At 39.3% G+C, this 19,994-nt stretch overlaps 1 protein-coding gene and 1 long non-coding RNA gene across 3 annotated transcripts in view; one reads left to right on the forward strand and one right to left on the reverse strand.

Annotated features, from left to right (window-relative positions):
* MYO5B (myosin VB) overlaps window positions 1-19,994 on the reverse strand; it is a 571,959-nt gene that overhangs the window by 126,579 nt on the left and 425,386 nt on the right. For both annotated transcript variants that reach the window (XM_007486667.3, XM_007486668.3), the window contains exon 17: window positions 12,083-12,169. In XM_007486667.3, the coding sequence (XP_007486729.1) occupies window positions 12,083-12,169 (87 nt within the window). The remainder of the gene's footprint in view (window positions 1-12,082; window positions 12,170-19,994) is intronic.
* Window positions 740-19,437, forward strand: LOC103098647 (uncharacterized). Its single transcript, XR_001628545.2, has 2 exons — window positions 740-797; window positions 19,333-19,437. It is a non-coding gene; the product is annotated as an uncharacterized LOC103098647 (long non-coding RNA).

Genomic DNA, 19,994 nt, shown 5'->3' on the forward strand with positions numbered 1-19,994 from the left:
CCCCTCACCCTGCTTGGCAGGCATGTGACTGACTAACAGATGGAGTAGATTTAAACAGTCTGAACCATCTGTCACTTTGTAGAATATCCAGAGCCAGAGGACAGTTGACAAATTGGTACAGAGTATGTAAGAAGATAGGCACACGCTAATATAAAACTGAATGGAGGAGTTGGGAATTACTTCAGATATTCTATAAGAAAATTTGGAAATATGGGAGATAAGTCACTAATGCGTTTTAATATTTTGACCAACTGTACTCTTTAAAAAAAACCCCTCACTTTCTGTTTTCAAATCAATACTGTGTATTGGTTCCAAGGCAGAAGAGTAATTAGGGCTAGGTAATGAGGTTAAAAGATTTGCCCAAGTATCTGAGGTCAGATATGAACCTAGGACCTTCCATCTATAGGCATGACTCTCAATCCACTGAGCTACATAGCTGACCCCAATGACTATTCTCTTGAGGAAGCCAAAAGGAAGTTTTTTCTATAAACACTCTTTGAGGTAGCAAAAAATTGGAGAAAAAATGGGTGTCTGTGAATTGGGGGATGGCTTAAAAAACTGATATGTGATTATAATGGAATATTATTATATTGTAAGAAAGGATGAATAGGTAATTCAGAATAAAGGAAAACTTTTATAAATTAATGTAAAGTGAAGCATGTAGAATAAGGAAAACAGTTTATAAATTAACAGCAATGATGTAAATGAAATAAATACTAAAAGGCAATTAAACTCTCAGATCAATTGCAGATCTTGGACCCTGAGAACTGCTGAGGAATTGTATTCCCCTCCTCATGGTAAGTTGGGGAAACACTTAAGCAGAAGGTTCACAGTATATGAAATGTGAGCATTTTGTTGGTTTTGCTAAATGTTGTTGATGTTACAAGAGTTAGTTTATTAGGAAATCCTATGGCATTAAAAAAACGCATCAATAAAATTTAAAAAAAGGATTAGAAGGTTGCTAAAACAATTTCCATATCCTTTAAGGCTTACTGAGAATTTTACTCATAAAAGCCTAGTTGAGTGGAGAGTAAAATTATTATTAGCATAATGATATGATGAGAGAGAAAACCAACTGAGATGTTAAAAGACTTACCCATGATCAAAAAGTTAAGTACCTGAAATAAGTACCTGAAAGTACCTCAAACTCAACCATCTAGGTTCAGTTCATTTCCTTTCATTTTTCCAGATAAGAAAACTGTGGCCTAGAGATAGGAACTATTTGCCCCAGGTCACACAAACTACCAAGCAGAGTTATGCTAAGAATTCAATTCTAATTCCAAAAATCTGGAGTCTTCCCATTATATCAAGCTGTCTCCCCATAAAGAGTAGATAAGGTCATATGAGGGATTGCTTTCCCCCATTTCCCCCTCTTCACCCCTTCTTCTGGTCTCACTCTTTCCCCCTTAACTTCTCTTCCTCTTTGTTTATTCCTTAGACCTCTTTAAGGCAGTGCACACAGACCCTGCTTGGTACCACTGTGGGAAATCTCAGGACTATAGCTAAACATAAACCTTTTCTGTGCTTTGACTTATTTAGGTAAAAGAAATTTAACCTCTTTAAAGGTGAGGAAGGAACATCAGGGAAACTAGCCACTTGATACTGTTGCTTCCTGAATAGCATTGACTCAGATTAGACTAATTTTTAGCAGCCATTAGTTGGGCCTAGAGAAAATGTCTCCTTTACAATTTATCTCACAAGTGGTCACCCATAGAAGCTCTGTTTAAAGACCTTAAATGAGACTCTGAAGTAGCCCTTCTACTTTGGGACAACTCTAATTACATACATCAAGAATAAATATTCTTTCCTTCAATTTCCATTCATTGCTCCTAGTTCTGGTGTCTGGGTCCATTCAAATGAAGTTCTCTTCTTCAAATATTTAGAAATGCATCCCCCAAAAGTCTCTTCAAATCCTCAGTTTCTTGAACTACTCTTTATATATTGTTCCCTGTCCCTTCATCAAGCTGCTCATCTCATTGCTGACAGATCTCAATTCATTAATGTGTTTCCTAAAAAGGGATGGAGAATTAAATATAATAGCCAAGATGTATTATGACATTGGTAGAGTACAGCAGGACTTTTGCTTCTTTTTAAATGTTATTCCTCTATTAATGTCTTCATCCAATTCACAGACAAAAATATTAAATAGCACAGCACCAAGGACAGATGCCTAGGAAGAGATACTTGTAATAGACATAATGTTATAGGCATATATAACCCCCTTAATGACAACTCTTTGGAGTCAGTCATTCATTCATCTTAGAATATACTTAAAAGGATATAGCTACCTCATGTACCCCATTTTGTTTAGGAATGAATAAAAAAAATGACAAATACATTGAGTAAGCACTTGTTTGCCAGACACTGTATCAAATAGTAGAGGTATGAATACAAAAACAATATAGTCTTCCCACCCTCACTCCACATCCACAAAGATAGTAAAAGAAATTCTTTCAAATGACCTGATAAAACTGAGGTATACTGTCTATAAAGTTCTTTAAAGCTGTTGATTCAATAACCCTGTCAAAAAAGGAAATAAGGCTGGACTGGCATGACCTGTTATTTGGCTATTCTGGAATTAATAATCATCACTTCCCATTAAATGCTCATAACTTATCTCTTTAGCAACATGTTCTCATTCTAGAATTATGGCTGAAATATAGTCAAATTTTAATCAATTTATTGATCTTCAGTGTAACACTAATAACACTGTCTATTTGAAGACCTAAAATGATGAGAAACTCATTAACCACTAAGAAAGTTCCTTTTTTAAAAAATACATTTAAATAACTTTTCTAATGTTGAATAGAAATCCACATCCCTGGAATTTCCTCTCACTGCTCCTAGTTTTGTCTTCCAAGGATAAACAAAACAATTTAAATTCTTCTTTCACATGACAAGTTTTCAGGTAATTGAGGGTAAATATCTTGAATTCCTTAAGTCTTTTCTTCTTTAGGCAGGCCATAATCAGCAATTTTAGGCAAATGGCCTTTTTTCCCCTACAGAGTAGGCAATGGAGGTCAGGGTGATTAGGCTATGCCTCATACACTGCTGATGCTTAATAAGATGTTGGTTAAAATGCAGTGATAGAATGTTCAAGTCAATAATCAGGCAGAAGCTCCTGAAACACATTAAAATCCTCTAGAGAAAGGACGAATAGGAAACAAGTGAAGAAGATCTTCTTATAAAACTAAGGCAAGCAATTCTTTATTCATGGTGGTTCAGTAAGAGCTTGTCTGAAGTCAGGGGAATGGACTTGATGACCACTAAAAACTCCTTCTAGTCCCATGATCCTAAGTGTTTTAGCCAATTTCTATTTAGGGAACCAGAGATGCCTTATCAACAAATGATCAGTTAAGATCAAAGGAAGGAGAAAAAGAAAGAATGAAGATTTATCATGACACTTTAAATATGAATCTTGTACATTCTCAAAAGTGTGTGTCTGTGCATGTTTTTTTTTTTTTGTAAGGGTGGTATTGTACATCTTAGTTTTATAGTCCCTAGACAAACCACGAACACAGCCATGATTCCCTCTAGAAAAAGACAAATGACTTTACAGTCAAGAGACATCTTCAGGGTAGGAGGCAGAAAACAGGCTGATGGATAGACTAGTTTCTGTTTCAGGACAGTGCATTTATCATTTTGCTTTATGAACATTATAATGAACATATTTTTTAACCACTGAAGAGTATTTCAAATTGAATGATACATTTTTATTTTAAATCACAGCTTCAGAGAAAGTAGTATTTTATGAGGAGGTGAGGGAGGAAGATTAAAAACCAAAGAGGTATAGTGGAGATTGGGATGGGGGAGGAGGTAGCAGGGGGCCAGCATTCTCCTGGAGTTCTGCTACTCTTCTATCTAGTTCAAATAGGGCATCAGACATTAACTAATTTCAGAGTGGACCTAAGAGCTCCATTGTAAAAAAAAAAAAGGCAATGAATGACTGTCCTAGAACCCTTCCTTTGCTCAGGCTCCTCAGCCAAGAAGCCTGCCCCTTGGCAACATGACTCAATCAACAGACATTCAGAGTAGATAACAGACTAAGACTGAAAGGAACTTAAATTCCTCTTTCAATTCCTTCAATTTTACAGGTGAGGAAACTAAGGTCCAGGGCAAAGTGACTTACCCAAGGTCACACAATCAGCAGATCCTAACTCCTAATACAATGATTTTTTTACTTAGGTCACAATGTCACCTCTATTTTACTCACAGACTCACACAGACTCATCTGAGTGCTTATTTCCTTCTTAACTTCTGTTTCCTTCTCCATTTGTATAGTACTAGTAAGCCTCTAAGCACTTCCATAGAAGTGATACAGGAGGGTGGGGAATGGTTATGATGCCCAAAAGGAAAAAAAGAATTCAACCCATTCTTTAGGCTGTCTCATTTCAAAAATAGGCTTTACAGTTGTCTTAAGCTTTTCAGCTGACCTAGTGTAACTGCAATGACTTTCTTGGGGTGGTGGTGGTAGTCTGAGAGGAATTCAATGTAGATTCATCTCTTAAACCAGGGCACAAAAGCAGAAAGGGACCAATAGAAGGTCTAGTTTTATGTCCAGTTGCCTCAGGACTGTTCATCTTTCTTTCCTGTGTAGGAGCCATATCAACCATCAATGAGCACTTACTAATCACTTTCTACACACCCCAACATGGTGTTAGGTACTGAGGAAACAGAGACAAAAACCGGAATTCTGACCTCAAGGATCTTATATTCTATTGTGAGGGAAAGAACATGTTTGCACCTACCTAAGCTGTCTCTTCCTGTCTGTCTCTCTGTAGAAGAGAATTGACATATATGTGTGTACATACATAAGTGTATGTATATACACACACATGCATATATAAAAGGGAAGTGATAAACTGCTATATTCAGAGAGAATATACCATAATATGGTACACATAGATGGCATATATGTACGCAGAGGATGTCCCAAATATATGTATTATATTATATATGTTTTAAGAGTATATACTATAATACTATTATCTAATGCATGTATATGGCATATATGTACAAATACTATCATAGTAAAAGTATATCTATATAATTGCAAAGTATAAGTTATATAGAGTATACAAAGCATATAATTACCCACAAGTACAGTGTGGATATGTCTAATTATTTTGTAACATACAAGGTAATTACAAAGTAATTAGGCATACAAACACACACACACACAATGACAAGATAGTCTGGGAGATTTAGGGGAAATCCGAGCAGTGAGAAGGGTTATGTGGAAGGAAGCATCTAAATTGAGCTTGAAGAAGACTAGTGCTTCTGTAAGAAAAGAGGGGAGTGCAACAAGTCTAGGCATAGGGACAACCCATTCAAAGATGTGGAAGCAGGAATCAGAATGTCGTACAGTATGGCTGGAATAGAGACTGGAGGCACAGAGATGGATAAGGATATAAGAGCTTAAGCAAGATGTAATGAGGATCTGAACTAGAGTAATGGCTGTATGAGTACTGAGAAGGGGATAGAGATGAGGGAGGTTGTAGAAGAATTAAAAGGCTTGCCAACTGGTCAGGTTGGGGGTGGGGATGAGGATGTTTGCTAGAGTTTAGGAAGGGATAACCCTGGAGTTCTGCAGTGGTATGAAGCAAACATTAAAAAGCCTCTCTTAAACATTATCTCCCCAAAGCTTCCACTAATTGAATCATACCAGCCATACAAACTTGACCTCCTTGTTCTTAGTCTTATAGTCACTGTGACGGTGAAACAGAGCCTTGTGGGGTACATAGTAGGAATCAGTACATTGATATTCCATTCATCCAACATTACACATCTGTGGTTTGCATAGCATCATGCTATGGACTGGGTAAGATCAAATTGGATAAGATTGAGGAAGGGAAAAGACCAGATAAAGACACACTATTCCCAATGAGGGCTCGGAGAGCAAGTGCCACTCCTGATTGTCTATGAGCTGGTGGGATCATAATCATCCCAACAAAACCTAGGAGGAAGAGGAGGGGAGAGAAGAGAAGGGAGAATGTAGTAGGCAGCCACTTGGGTTCACTAAGTAAGGTTAGATCAACAAGCATGATGAAAAATATTTTCTACAAATGTAAAAATGTTTAAGCCGCCTCTTCTCTCTCTCTACTCTTCCTGACACATCATGTTACTACAAAAGATAACAAGTAGAAATACAAACATAATCATACTCCAAGAGAAGATGAGAGAATCAGAATGGTGGGGGAAGATATTCCTCAAATTCCCCACTTGGGGCTGGTAAGTTTCCAGGCAACTCAGCTTTGCCAGAAACAGAGAAGCCAGTAAGATTTGAGTGAGTAGGAATGAACGGTTAGGAGGGGTGGGTGGGAAGCTATTTCCCATATGGGTTCAAAGATTTAACAGGAACATGTTTTCTGGACTGCCAAGGAAAAGGCAGCCTATCGGAGGTGAAATGAACACCTGGCTTCTCTGAAAACTCAAGTAGTTTTCTTTATAGATGAAGCCAAGTGGTATTCGAGAAAAGAGCAACAAGGAAGGCAGGCTGGCAGGGAATACCTCCTTTCTACTCAGGGAAGGAAAAATAAGGATGCCCAATATTTGCAGCATTCTGTGCCATCCTTGTTCTGTTCCATTGGACCTTTTGTTAAATGCAAATCCTACTCACCCCATAGATGCCCAACTTTCTTCCCCGAAGGGTTTTTCACTGTGTACTCTAGTACACAATATCTCTCCTTTGATTTTTAAAAAAAATTGAATGAGTATATATTGTATCATATCATTTCTCATTCTTATATGTTTCTAAATCTCATCTCCCCAGCATGATTGCAAGCCTCTAGAAGGCAGGGGTCATATTTTCTCAGCTCTTAGAATCCCTAAAGAGTTTTACATCAGAGCTTAACATACTTTTTTTTTTTTTAAAGAAAAATCCTTTAATTTCCATCTTATGATCAGTATTGTATATTAGTTCCTTGGCATAAAAGTGCTAAGAACTAGGCAATGGGGGGTTGTGTCTTGCCCAGTCACACAACTAGGAAGTGTCTGAGGTTGAAATTGAACTCAGGACCTCCCATCTCCAGGCCTGGGTCTCAATCCACTGAACCACCTTGTTGCTCCCAAGCTTAACATACTTTTTAAGTATAATCTGCATTACGGATATTTTCTCAATCACTTTGCTAAATCAAGACTATCAACCAACAATGAGTTAAGCTCTGATTTACAGCATTTGCTGATTTCCAAGACGTAAATGATCACACAGAAATTTTAATAATCAGCTCTTGAGAGCAATGGCAACATCTATCAAAAGTAGTCTTAAATTTCCATGAGTTAATGTTATGTTGAGATACTACATACGATAGTTTTATTTGTAACAGTACTCTAATAATAGCACTGATCATTTGTTGCAAGCTCACATATATTTTGAAGTTTGTGTTTGCAACACAGAGATTTAACATCTGTTACTTTAGGAAGAAGAGTGAGTTGCTGTTTTGTGATTCTGACTTTTTGATTCAGTCTCTCTAGGAGTCAGTAAATGCTAAATTTTTGTAGCTTGTAGTGATATTATAGTTTCTGTTTAAAGTTTCCACCTGCAGTAGCTGGGTGTCTCAGGGGATTGAGAGACAGGCATAGATGTTTCGGGTTCAAATCTAACATCAGACATTTCCTAGCTGTCTGACACAGGGCAAGTCACTTAATCCCCATTGCTTAGCCTGTACTGCGCTTCTACCTTGGAAACAGTATTGATTCTAAGATGGAAGGTAAGGGTTTAAAAAAATAAAGTCTCCATCCACCAATATAAGGGGTCTTTAAGGATGAAATCATTATTATTACTATTATTGTAGGGCTAAAATAGGGACTAGACCTGGGATTTTAGTGGCATAGGGATCTCTTAGGGGAGCAAATTCCTCCAACCAATTCAGATCTACATGTTTTCTCTGCAACTTAATAGTCTTAGAGAGTTGCCTAGGGTACTGAGAAATTAAGTGACTTCCTTGCTCAGGGTCACCAGCTAGGATCAGAAATAGGACATTAAGCAAGGTTATCCAGCTTTGTAGCGGCTCTTTGCCCACTCTGTTTCTCATTACTATTATGTGTTATTATTATCAGTATTATTGTGCAGAATGAAATGTGGTTAAAAAGATAAACTGTTCTGAATATATGTTAGAAGTACAAGATCACCAGAGACTCGAGAGATGGCATCTTCTCCCAGTTATCCAAAATTGGCTTTCCTGAGAATCAAGTGATTCCAGCAAAGGCAGGAGAGCTCTTTATGGACCCATATGGGCTGGCAACAAAACTGGAGGGGAGCAGATGGCAAGGTGCATTAAGCAGCCTGGCTCCCTGGTTCCACAGCTGGAACCATAAAATTCTCACTTTTGGGTTCAACCATTGGCAAAGAGGATTTTCAGTTTGGGAGGACCAGCCCTAGTCCTGTGGCTGGTTTCAGGCAGCTCCCGTATCTTGGTTCCAGTAACTATGCTCTTTTAAATTGTTTTTCAGCTTTTCAATTCCCTTTTATGAACTGACTTCCCCTGTTGGAATGTAAGTCCCTTGTCGGTAGGGTCTATTTTTCTTTTTACTTGTATTTGTATCCCCAGAACTTAGTATAATGCCTGACACATAGTAAACAATAAGTGTTTGACTTATTCTGTGGCCCCAGTTTCCTGCCTTTCACATTTTAATTCTCGGTTATGCCCCTGTCTTATTTTCCACCCTTATACAGTGTTCAGTTCACTCCCTTATATCCCCCCCAGATTTGCCTTTTTCAATCCCTGAATCCCAAGCCACTACACCTGCTCTCAGATATCCCTGGTACTACTGCCTGAATTTCAGTCTGTTATTCTATTTGTTTTATCTACCTTCCAGAATTGTTCATCTGAATCCCTTGCCAGATTTCCCATTATCCCAGACTTTTGGGTATTGCCTGATGCTGAGATTTGTTCCAATTAACTAATCTACTCTTCACGATCTTGTGAAATCTCTAGAAATTCCTTTGTCAGGCCCATCTTGCCACCCATTGAACCCAAGTTCCAACAAGAATATTCATGCAGTGTACCCAACAGCTAGGATTGTCTATGACTGTTTGGAATTGTAACTCTTCAGTACATGAATTAGGAACAATACCCACTTGGTGTGCAAAAGCAGTCTCCAAGAGTGAAAAGTAAATCTTTTAAGATTTCCTATTGTGGCCTTTAAAGTGAACTGATGTTTTATAAATTTTACAATACCCCCTTGAGATGTCTAGGCTAGACATCCTTAGAGGTCTCATCATAATTCCTGGGATTCCTTGGAGTAGATGGGCCTGATAATTGCAGCTATAGGCATGGGGAAGTAAGCAAGCACTTACACATAGGTTCTTGAACTCTAAGCTGGTGAGAGTGGGTAAAGATTTCAACTTTTTTCTTTCCCTTCCTATCCCCTTCAAGCAAGAAAGGGGCAATCTCAAAGAGCTTCACCTTACCTCTTACCTATCTTTCTTCTTTCTGGATATGAGAAGCATCCTCACTGAAGCTGCCAATGAATTAGCCTTGAAGCATTGGCTGCACTCCTTTGGACTTGATCATGTCCCCAGTAATGCCCTCATTATCAGGAAACTCATCATCCTATGAGATTTCATCAACCTTGATACTCATCAGTACCCTTGACACTCTTTGCCTCTTTGATTGGGGGGCTAGATAGTAGAGCAAAAAAACCTTTTGATACCCCTATTTAAAGAAGTGCCTTCCCTACCCCAACATGTCCCCCCCTTCAACTTTTCTATGTGTATTGTCTTCTCAAATTAGATTGTAAGCTCCTCAAGGGCAGAGACTGTCTTTTTCATATTCATATCCCTAGCTGGCACAGAGTAGACATTTAATAGATATTTATTAACAGATGACTGACTGACATTTAACATAGAAGCATTAGGTCATAGGCAGCCCCCATACAGCACTGAACTAGGAGTCAGGAAACCTAAGTTCTAGACTTAGTTCTAGCTCAGCTAGTAAACAATGTGACCTTGGTCAAGTCACTTACCCTATGACCCTCAGTCTCCTAATCTATAAAATGAGCCTGGATTAGATGAGCTCCCAAGGTACTTTCCAATATGAAGATTCTATGCTGCTTGTCAGAACCAAGCTCTGATATACAGATTTAACTCACAAAATTAGGAGGTGATAAAAGGAACCACAACTGGCACTGCAGCAAGCTATACCAGAGAAGTGAATTACTGAACTTTTAGCCTTCCTCCCTTTGGTTTTTCCTGAATTAAACAGCTGATACCAGATGCTGTGTGTATGTGTGTGGGGGAGATGCATGTAAAGCTCCAAGTCTTCTAGTCAAGTTGAAAGGGAAAGCAGAACCAGCTCATCAGGCACAAGGTCACTAGCTGTTTCTGTTGATGCCCCAAGGTCAGTCATGAAATCAGGCAGACTCTGGAGTGTACCAAGTCTTTTTCTACAGAGGCTGGGGGGTGATGGCAGCACAGTGGTTGAGAGAAGGAAAAGAAATACATTTTGCCATTCTCTCTAGCTTATCATCCTGAAAAGTATCATTTCAGGTTTTGCTATACAGCTTGGGAAAAGCATTTTATTCATACCCCTTTACCCAAACCTAAATTCCTGTTTCCATCAGCATCTTCCTTCCCAGGCCCAACATTTGAGGATGGTTTTATGTTTGAGTTGTTGGTGGTTAATTAGCCATGGCCTGTAAAATGATTCCATAGCAGGGGCGATGTGTGCCTGGTGGAAAGGTTGTGAAGGCAAGAGGGAATGCCCACTGTATCTTCTCTCAAAGCAGATTCTCAACACCTGAAATGATGGTGAAATGTCAGAATAATGACACCATTAACCAGGAGCAAGGGAATCCTGTTGGGGGGGGGGCCCAGACTCCTCTGAAAATAAAAAAGATACTTTTCAAGGATAGAATGATTAATCAGACTGAAGTAGAATCACTTTGGGGCACCCAGAAAATCACTGCCATTACCCTCTCAGCAAAAAAACAAACGAAAACAAGTAAAACCTCACTCTCCAAACTCAATGATGTCTATAATTCCCCTCATTCATTCATGTATATATTCATTCATTCAAAAGTTTCAAACATACATTATGGAGAGAGAATGATTCTTTTGGTTAAGGCTTCCATCCATGTTGCCAGGAGGAGATTTGATCTTAGGAAAAGATATGATAAATTCTAAGGGTGTCATTGACTGATAAAGATAAAAAATGTTACTTCTTTTGGAGTGTGAATGAGTTTGTCAGTTCCTTTCCTGAGAAAAAAAGTTTTCATTGGGAGCCTAAATTAGGACAGAAAATTTTTCAGTGCAAAAGATAAAAGGGAAGCCTTTGCTTCTAACTACTAGAATGAAACTGAGATGCCTAGTGCCTCCTGATGGCAGTATACTCTAATTGCAGGAAAAAATAGTGCTTAGAGAAAACATGGATTTGAGTATTACATGCCTAAACCTAAAGTTTTCAAGTGACAAAAACACATGGTCTTCTTTCCTTCCTTCTCTTCCTCCCTTCCTCCCTCCCTCCCTCCCTTCCTTCCTTCCTTAGTAATAATTCTAAGAAAGAAGAGCAAGGTCTATGAAAATGGAGTTAAATGACTTGCCCAGGGTCACATAGTTAGGAAGCATCTAATTCTAAATTTGAACTCAGGTCCCCCTATATCCAGACCTGGTGATATATCCATTGTGCAACCTAGCTGCCCTTTTCACGCTGTCTTTTAATGCACTACTTCTTCAGAGATGGAAAATATAATTTTTAACATTCCTGTCCCATTTTTGTGATCTGCAAGATAGACTAATGCCAGAGTTACTTCATATTTTTCTTGAAGATATTAGTGGAATACACACACACACACACACACACACTCAGAGAACTGTAGCTCTAAAGAAGATGCTACATCTGAGAATCCCAAGGGGGTTGGATTAGAGTAAGAGTTCTTGACTTTTTTTGCATCATGAATCTCTTTGGCAGTTTGGTGAAGCTTTTGATCTTTTCTCAGAATAATATTTTCAAATGTGTAAAATATATAGTATTACAAAGGAAAGTAATTATGTTGAAATACAGTTGTTAAAATATGTATACTAAAAAAAATTCCAAGATCACAGCACACAAATTAAGAACTTTTTGATCAGCGGAAATATTACCTGGATGGATAACCAGCTGCACTGATACGGATGGTCTCCAATACTCCACAGGCTCTGAGCTGCTGCACTGCTCTTTTTGGATCAAAGCTGCAAAATCAAAAGGTTTTTTTTTTTTAAGTCGGCAAACTACTATGTGACAGAAATAGGAAAAAAAATATTCTCCTCTCACGCTGACTTATTAGGTATCAACTGCCAACAGGCTTTACAAAAATCAGCCCACATCTATGACTCCTGTGAGCTCACACCCTGAAATCAGACATGAACTACAGGAAACGAGACTAAGGATATAAGAACCATTTCAACAGTTTCAGAAGCTGGGCTTTTGCTTACACTATTTCCTTTGTCTGAAACATGCTCTCTTCAATTAAGACCAGTGATGGTGAACTTATGACATGGGTGCCAAAGATGGCATACAGAGCCCTCTGTGTGGGCATGCTTATAGTCACCCACCAGAGTTTGTTACTAGAAAGGCAGAGGGACATCAATGAAGCTGTTCCTTTCCCCCTCTCCACTGTGCCTGATGACATTTTTTTCATATCCCTCGCCCCTCTGCCCAGCAGCCAAAGGGAGTTCACAGGGGATAAGGTGGGTAGCTCATAGGAGGCAGAGGGAGAGGGGAGAAAAGTGCTCCAACCACTCCCCTCCCCCTCTCCATGTCCCTGAGGACATTCCTCACTTCCCCTGCCCCTTTGCCCAAGATCCAATAGGAATGCTTCCTCTCTCCCTGTGTGGAGTAAGGCTCTGGTGGTGGGGATCACATGTTGTATGAAGGTGTGGTGCTGATGGAAGCCTGTTGATTCTATCATGTAGTTGATTCTTGTGGTGGAGGTGGAGAGGAACTAGGTCTGAGGAGAGCAGAGCTCATAGTAGAGCACATAGTAGAGGGAAGGGCTCAGGCCACTCCCCTGTCCCTCTCCACACGTGCCTCTCATCACCTGCTCCTCTGCCCAGGAGCCCAATTGGGGCACTACCTCCCTCTCTGTCTAGGGTAAAGGGGTGAGGGACTGGGGGAGCAAGATGGGGGAGGCAGGCACAGCACTCAGTCTGAGGGGATAAGATGGGGGTAGGGCCTGGCACTTTGTCTCTAAAAGGTTCACCATCACTAGCCTAGATCAATCTTATTCATGTCCCAAGGCCATGTTGTTATTTCTTTCATAAAATTGCCCTGAAGTCTCCAACCCAGAGTAATCTCTCAGTTCTCTGAATTTCTAAAGCCCAGACTCAGCTAAGACCTTCATTCAAACTCAATGTGATACATTCTATTATTATACCATCAACAAATTATAATTGTTTCATATATCTAAGTCTTTCTCTTCTCAATTGTAGAGCTACTTGAAGGCAAGACGGTGTTCTCCTACTTTTCTGGTATCCTGTATGGCACCAGCCCAGTCCTGAGCTCCAATGTTTACTTAACCAATAGGCAATGGGTCTTTACTATGTATAGGCACTGTGCTGTCTGCTTTAAGGGATATAAAAAAGTGATCTGAGGATCTGATCAGAGGATTTGATGGCCTGATAAGAGATTTGAGGCAGAAGACAAAAAACCACACTGCAAAGCTGCATATGAAAAAACATGAGATGAAAGGAATAAACAAAGCTCCATGGTAAATCAAGAAAAGGACAGGTCTCCCAGACAGCTAAGGTGATCTGAGAAGGCTTTATGGAAAGGAAGCAATTGAACAGAACTGCTTAAAAATAATTCCCATTTCTGTAGTGTTTTGTTTTTTTTTTAAACCCTTACCTTCCATCTTGGAGTCAATACTGTGTATTGGCTCCAAGGCAGAAGAGTGGTAAGGGCTAGGCAATGGGGGTTAAGTGATTTGCCCAGGGTCCCACAGCTGGGAAGTGTCTAAGGCCAGACTTGAACCTAGGACCTCCCGTCTCTAGGCCTGGCTCTCAATCCACTGAGCTACCCAGCTGCCCCCGCTGTAGTGTTTTAAAGGTTTGAAAAAATCTTTTTTTTTTTCACAATAACTATGTGAGAATGTCAGTGTGAATGTTAATCTTTCCACTTTAAAGATTAGATTTTAAAAACTAATAAAATAGCAATAAAATTAAAAGAGTAAAAATGAAAAATGAATAAAATAAAATTGAAAAAGAAATATTAAGCAATTAGATAACTTGGAGATAGATAAAATGGAGAACTGGGACTCAAACTTCAGTCTTTGGATTCCAAGTGCAGGGCTTTTTTTCCATGGTGCTTCACTGCTTTTTATAACATTTCAATAATCATTAAATCCTATTTACAATATATAAAATAATAATTTAATAAACTACTTATTGATAAGAAGATAGATCCTCTTTGTCATCAGCCTCATCAGTTCTCTGACAACGCTAAGCATGGAAACGATTAGATTGACCTATGGGGCTAAGACACTAATGATAATAACCAATAAGATGTAGTTGACTTCTAGCAATCAAAGTAAAACCTTTACAAATATTTACTGCATTCTCCACAATGGGGATTGAAAGAGCACAGCTGAGGTTTTGTCCCAGGGCCATGATTTGGAAACCTGGAGATTAATGATGACTTCAGCATAAACCTTGGCTGGGGAGTGGGTAGACTGCTGCCTCTGTTGGATTAATGGAAATAGATTCTTTATAACTCCAGGGCATAGAAAGGCTTGCTGGGCATTTCCTCCCCATGCTTATTTGTTACTTTATCTCTGATGATGTCAGTGATTCTTTTCCTTGCTGGGTAAGCCACTTCAACCAGGGAATGGCATTGAATTTCTCACAAGGCTTCTATTAGCCTTAATCAATATTCTTTCCACGAGCATTTATTGTTATTACTATGTGCAAGGCACTATAGGATTGGAAGTTGAGGATTCAGAAACAAAGTAGAAACATTTATCTGCCTTCAAAGAACTTACATTCTATTGAGAGGAAATAACAAGAACACCAGTAAGCATACAAAAGATATATAAAGGCAAATACATAATAATTTTGGGTAATATGCTTTTCTGTATTAAATTTCTCTGCTTAAACCTCCCACTACCTATCCTGCTATTTGTGAGGCCGTGTAAGGACAAATTAATTTCACTATTTCTTCCAAACACTTATTAAGCAGTGATATTATATATGTATATCACATATATAGAAAGTGATAATAATGATATATCTGTAATATAATATATGTTACTAAATATGGAACCTAGGAGTCAGAAATAATCTTTTCTTCTGACCTAGCATCACACTGTGGACCATTCTTATGTATTTATGGTCCATTTTGCATTCCAGTTGTATGTCTCTGCCTCATTCCCTATTGTATCATAAATTCCCTGAGGGTATTGTAAACCTTAAAATTTCTTAGACTTATAAATGTTGGAAATTTCACCATTGGGAAATTTCATACTTGAAAAATTTCCTATTGATAGTGGGAACACCATTGGAATGTGAACCCCATTGGCAAGGGAGGTTCCTCCTCCTCCCTTCTTAAGATTACTTTAGGACAGAAACCTTTTGCTGAACAATGGAAAGGGCTTTGACCTATGCTTAAGCATAGAACAGGAATTTCTTTGAGTCATGATTGATTTTAGAATTGATACAATAGAGATACTTGGAATGACAGAACCAGGTCTTGGAAATTACAATCTCCACCCCACTCAGTCCTCACAGGATTTAGGAAGGGCTGCAGCATAGATCAAAATTTAATTATTCCAATCTCTACCCTACTCAGGGTAACAGGATTTAGGAAGGGCTGTAGCAAAGGATCAAGATTTAATTATTGGGAATATGACCTTCAACAGACATGTGCAAAGCCACAGACCTCTGGGCGGTCCTGGGTTAAGCTAGAGCCACCATTGGCACAGGGAAGACATGGACAGTGATTGGTAGATGTGAGAACTGAGGGGAGGGAACTTGGATGGTTTCCTTAAAGATAGCGGGGTCTGAGGACTGGGGGTGGTTGGTTGGAGAGTTTTGGCTCTAAGTGGTTGGAGAGGTGCTCTGAGAAGCTTGCTCTGAAGGAAGCTGGAGGTGGAGGCCCCTGAGACTGTTTCTCCATTTTGGTCACATGAGTAATAGGGACTGATCTCCTTTCTCTGCCCCAGCTATCTAAGGGCTTGGGCCTTTTGGCCCAGCCTAAACAGAAGGGGTATTTAAGCCCTATTCCCTTCTCTCCCCTTTCTCTCTCCCTCTCTCTCTCTATCTCTAATACCTTTCTTCCTCCTGTTTGTAATTAAACTCCATAAAAGGTTGACTGCTGACTTGAATTTTCATTTAGGAATTACATAGCTGAATTCCTTGGCGACCTTAAATTAATATATATCAGTCTTTTAAAAGTGATTTCCTTGTCACAGTAAAGATCATGGTACTTGGTCTCTGTAACTCCTCACACATGTTTGTCATGGTCTCTAAACATAAGTATTGAGTAAATGTTTATTGACTGTAATTATAAGTCATTGCAAGAGAGGTTGAAGGAAATCCCACGCTAACTATGCCACTCTCTCTCTGTCCTCAAGAAGAACAGAGTATAGAAGAGGTAAGATCACAAGGGAATATCCAGGAAGAAGAATCACAGAATTTTGGAGTCAGAAGGGATCTCAGATGTTATTGGATCCAGTCCATAGCTAATAAAGAACCCTCACTAAAATATACCAAATAAGTAGTCATCCAACCACTGCCTGAAAACTTCTAGTAAAAAAGAACCACTTTCAGTGAATCCCATTCCTGGTTTGAATAGGTCTAAATGTTAGAAATGTTCTCCTAACATCAAGCTTAGATCTGCCTCTGTAAATTCTACCTGTGAGTCCTTGTTCTCAAACCCCTTTACATGATATGACCTCTCTCCTCTGAGAGCTTTAGCCTATTTGAGTATCATGGACCTTGCCCCTACTGTGAAAACCATCTTCCCTTCCCCAGGCGAAAGAGAATTCATTTTCTTAAAATGATCACCATAAAGCACGGACACAAGACCCTCTAGCACCCAGGGAAACGTCCTCTTTCCCCTCTCCTGGAGTCACGTCACCTGCATAGGCTATGCGACTCTGAACTTGATCCAAGCATGACTTTGAATTTGAACCAGATGTGAAAGAGAGGAGAAAAGGGGCAAACGAGGAAGTGTTCGCTGTCTCTGGTGTCCTGTGAAGGAACTTGCTGCTGGAAGCTCCCACGTAGGAAACAGATTAAGCTACTTTACTCTTTCTTTATCTCTCTTCTTTTTTCTATTCAAGTAATTCAAATAAACTTTATTAAAATCTAAGGACCAGAGTCCTAATTTTTTTAAAACGGCACCATCTCCTGGGTATTCTCCAATGATCTTCCTAAACTGTTACTCCTAGAAATGAAGAGTTAGTCATTGACTAACTCTTGAGAGGGAATGAAAATAAGGTTTCATAAAGTGTCACTTTAGCTGGGCCTCAAATGACAGGGAAGATTCCAACAGGGTCACAACACAGGCAATAGTTCCAAGAATTTAGGGGACTATTAACTTTTTGTGCTTTGGATTCTTCAGAGTTGTAAAATGGGAATGAAAATATCGATTCTGCTGAACTTATTGAGTCTGGGGAATGGCCTAGTAGAAAGAGATAGTTTGGGAATCAGAAGACCCAAGTTCTATCCCTGGCTACTGATATTATCCATGTAGTTTCACTATTCTGAAGAGATCACTAGTCTCATCTCCATTTTTTCTTGAAGAGGCCTCTGGTCTTGCCTTTTTTTCTTCTTGAAGAGGCCACTAGCCTCTTTATTTTTTCTTGAAGAGGTCACTAGAGTCTCAACCTCCATTTCTCCTTAAAGAAGCCATTAAAGTCTTACCTCCATTTCTTCTAAAAGAGGTCACTAAAATCTCACCTCCATTTCCTCATCTTCAAAATGGGTATAAAAATACCAGCCTTGACTACTCACAGGATTATTGTGAAGATCAATGAGATGATAAATGTGGGAAGTGATTCTGAAGATTTTAAAGGGAAATGAAAGGCATTATTATTCCTCCTTCCCCTAGGGCTCCAGAGATTGTCTAAAAATGAAAACAGCATAGCCTTGTGTCTTAAAGAGAGGATTTCTGTACTGATTGACAGGTAGCATTTGTGCAGTGGGAAAAGTATTAAATTTTGAGTTAGTGGACTTGCCCTTGAATCCTAACTCTCCTATTTACTACCTGCATGACCTCAGACAGGTTAACCTTCTTGTGCCTCAGTTTCTGCATCCATAAAATGAAGGGATTAGATTAGATGGCTTCTAAGGTCCTTTTCAGTTCTAAATCTAAGATCTTATAATTGCATCAAACCAATCTCCTGCATTAGGGTCAGTTAAAGGTACTTGGGAGAAATCAGCCTCTTCTCCCAGTGAAAGGAGAAGACAATGGAATGGCTAGTGAACACCACATCCCTGACTGAAAAATCACCAAGGACCATATTGTGGAATTGCACCTCTTCCCCACCCTTTGGGAAGAATCCAGATTTATATTCTTCTCCTGCTGAGATGTGCACTTTCAGTAGCCTGAGAAGACAGCTGGGTGAGGATTCTCTCGGCCAGAACTTGTGCCCTCTTAGGAGTCATATCCCACTTAGATAATTGCTCCAATGCTGCAAATTCTCCTTTCTCCTTCTCTAAGACTGGCAAGATGTGGCAGCCTAGGCCCAGGATTCCTATCATGGATCCCTAGATCTCAAACCAGCAAGTTCACTTTCAAGGAGTCAGGGCAATGTCCTCAAACAAATGAAGAACTGGCAAATGTGAACTGGTAAACTAATCATGAGGAAAAGCACATTTAGAACTTGGTGGCTGCCCCAGGATGTGGGAAGGCCACAGGAAGAGAGTGAAGGCAATCTCATGATGCCATTCGGTCAGTCACAGTCAACAGTTATTAAGTATTTATAATTATAATTAATTATTTATATTAAGTATTTACTTTGTGCCAGAAACTATGCTAAGTCCTGGAGATCCAAAGAAAGGCAAAAGCATGGTCCCTGCTGTCAAAATAATTACATGACCCTTTGCATTTGAACAGAATTTTATTCATCTCCAAGTGCTTCTATATCTATCATATTAGTTGAGAAGGGCAACATCCCTGCAGAGTGGAAGGGACAGTCTTAGTACTTCCCTTTTATAAATGGATAGGGAATGAAGAGAAACCTAAGGTTAAATGATTTGCCCAATTCCATTTAAACAGTTACTACAATGGCCTAGTCTGTCCTGATTCTTAGTTCTTCACCATACCTCAAGGGAGGAAAAGGGAAGGGCTTGTGTTTATTTGGTATATGCTTTTATATATACTTATATTATGCACATATTTTCTTCCCCAACAGAATGCAAGCTCCGTGAGGCCAGGAACAGTTTCATCTCTGTTTTTGTATCTCCAGTGCCTAGCCCAGTAATGGATGAATAAATGCTTGCTGATTGTTTTATTCTAATTCTTTTTTTTAGCAATTTTTAATTCCAAAAGGATCAGGAGGTCATTTGTCACTTGATCTTATAGCTAAGGAAATCAAGGACTGAAAATACAGAATGAAATGCCTAAAGTCACACAACCAATTGGTTACAGAGTAATTCTGGCTGGAATGGAAACTTCTTTATTCCTATCACAGTGCTTGTTCCATGCTGCCTCCTGTCCTTCAGAGACACGTGTGTGCCCTTCACACATACTGCTCCTGTAACAGCCTGCCTGCTACTCCTCATTGGGAGTCAGTCAAGGAACAGATGTCATACAGTGAAAATTTCTAATCATGTCTCAAAAACCAGGAGAGAAAGAGGGTGAGAAGAAGGGAGGACAGGATATATCAGCACCAAGCATGGCAAGCTCACTTGTCAATGCTCACCCTTGCCATATTTTCCAAAGGCTAATCCCATTTGGACTTATGCAGTCCAACTTCAATGTAACAGTTGGGACTAAAGAAAGAAGGTCCAAGAAGATCCTTTAAAAGAGAAATCAGGTGGCAGAGGAATAAGAAGGAAATTAAATAAAAACAAA

Source organism: Monodelphis domestica, chromosome 3, assembly GCF_027887165.1.
Source record: "Monodelphis domestica isolate mMonDom1 chromosome 3, mMonDom1.pri, whole genome shotgun sequence".
NCBI lineage: Eukaryota > Metazoa > Chordata > Mammalia > Didelphimorphia > Didelphidae > Monodelphis > Monodelphis domestica.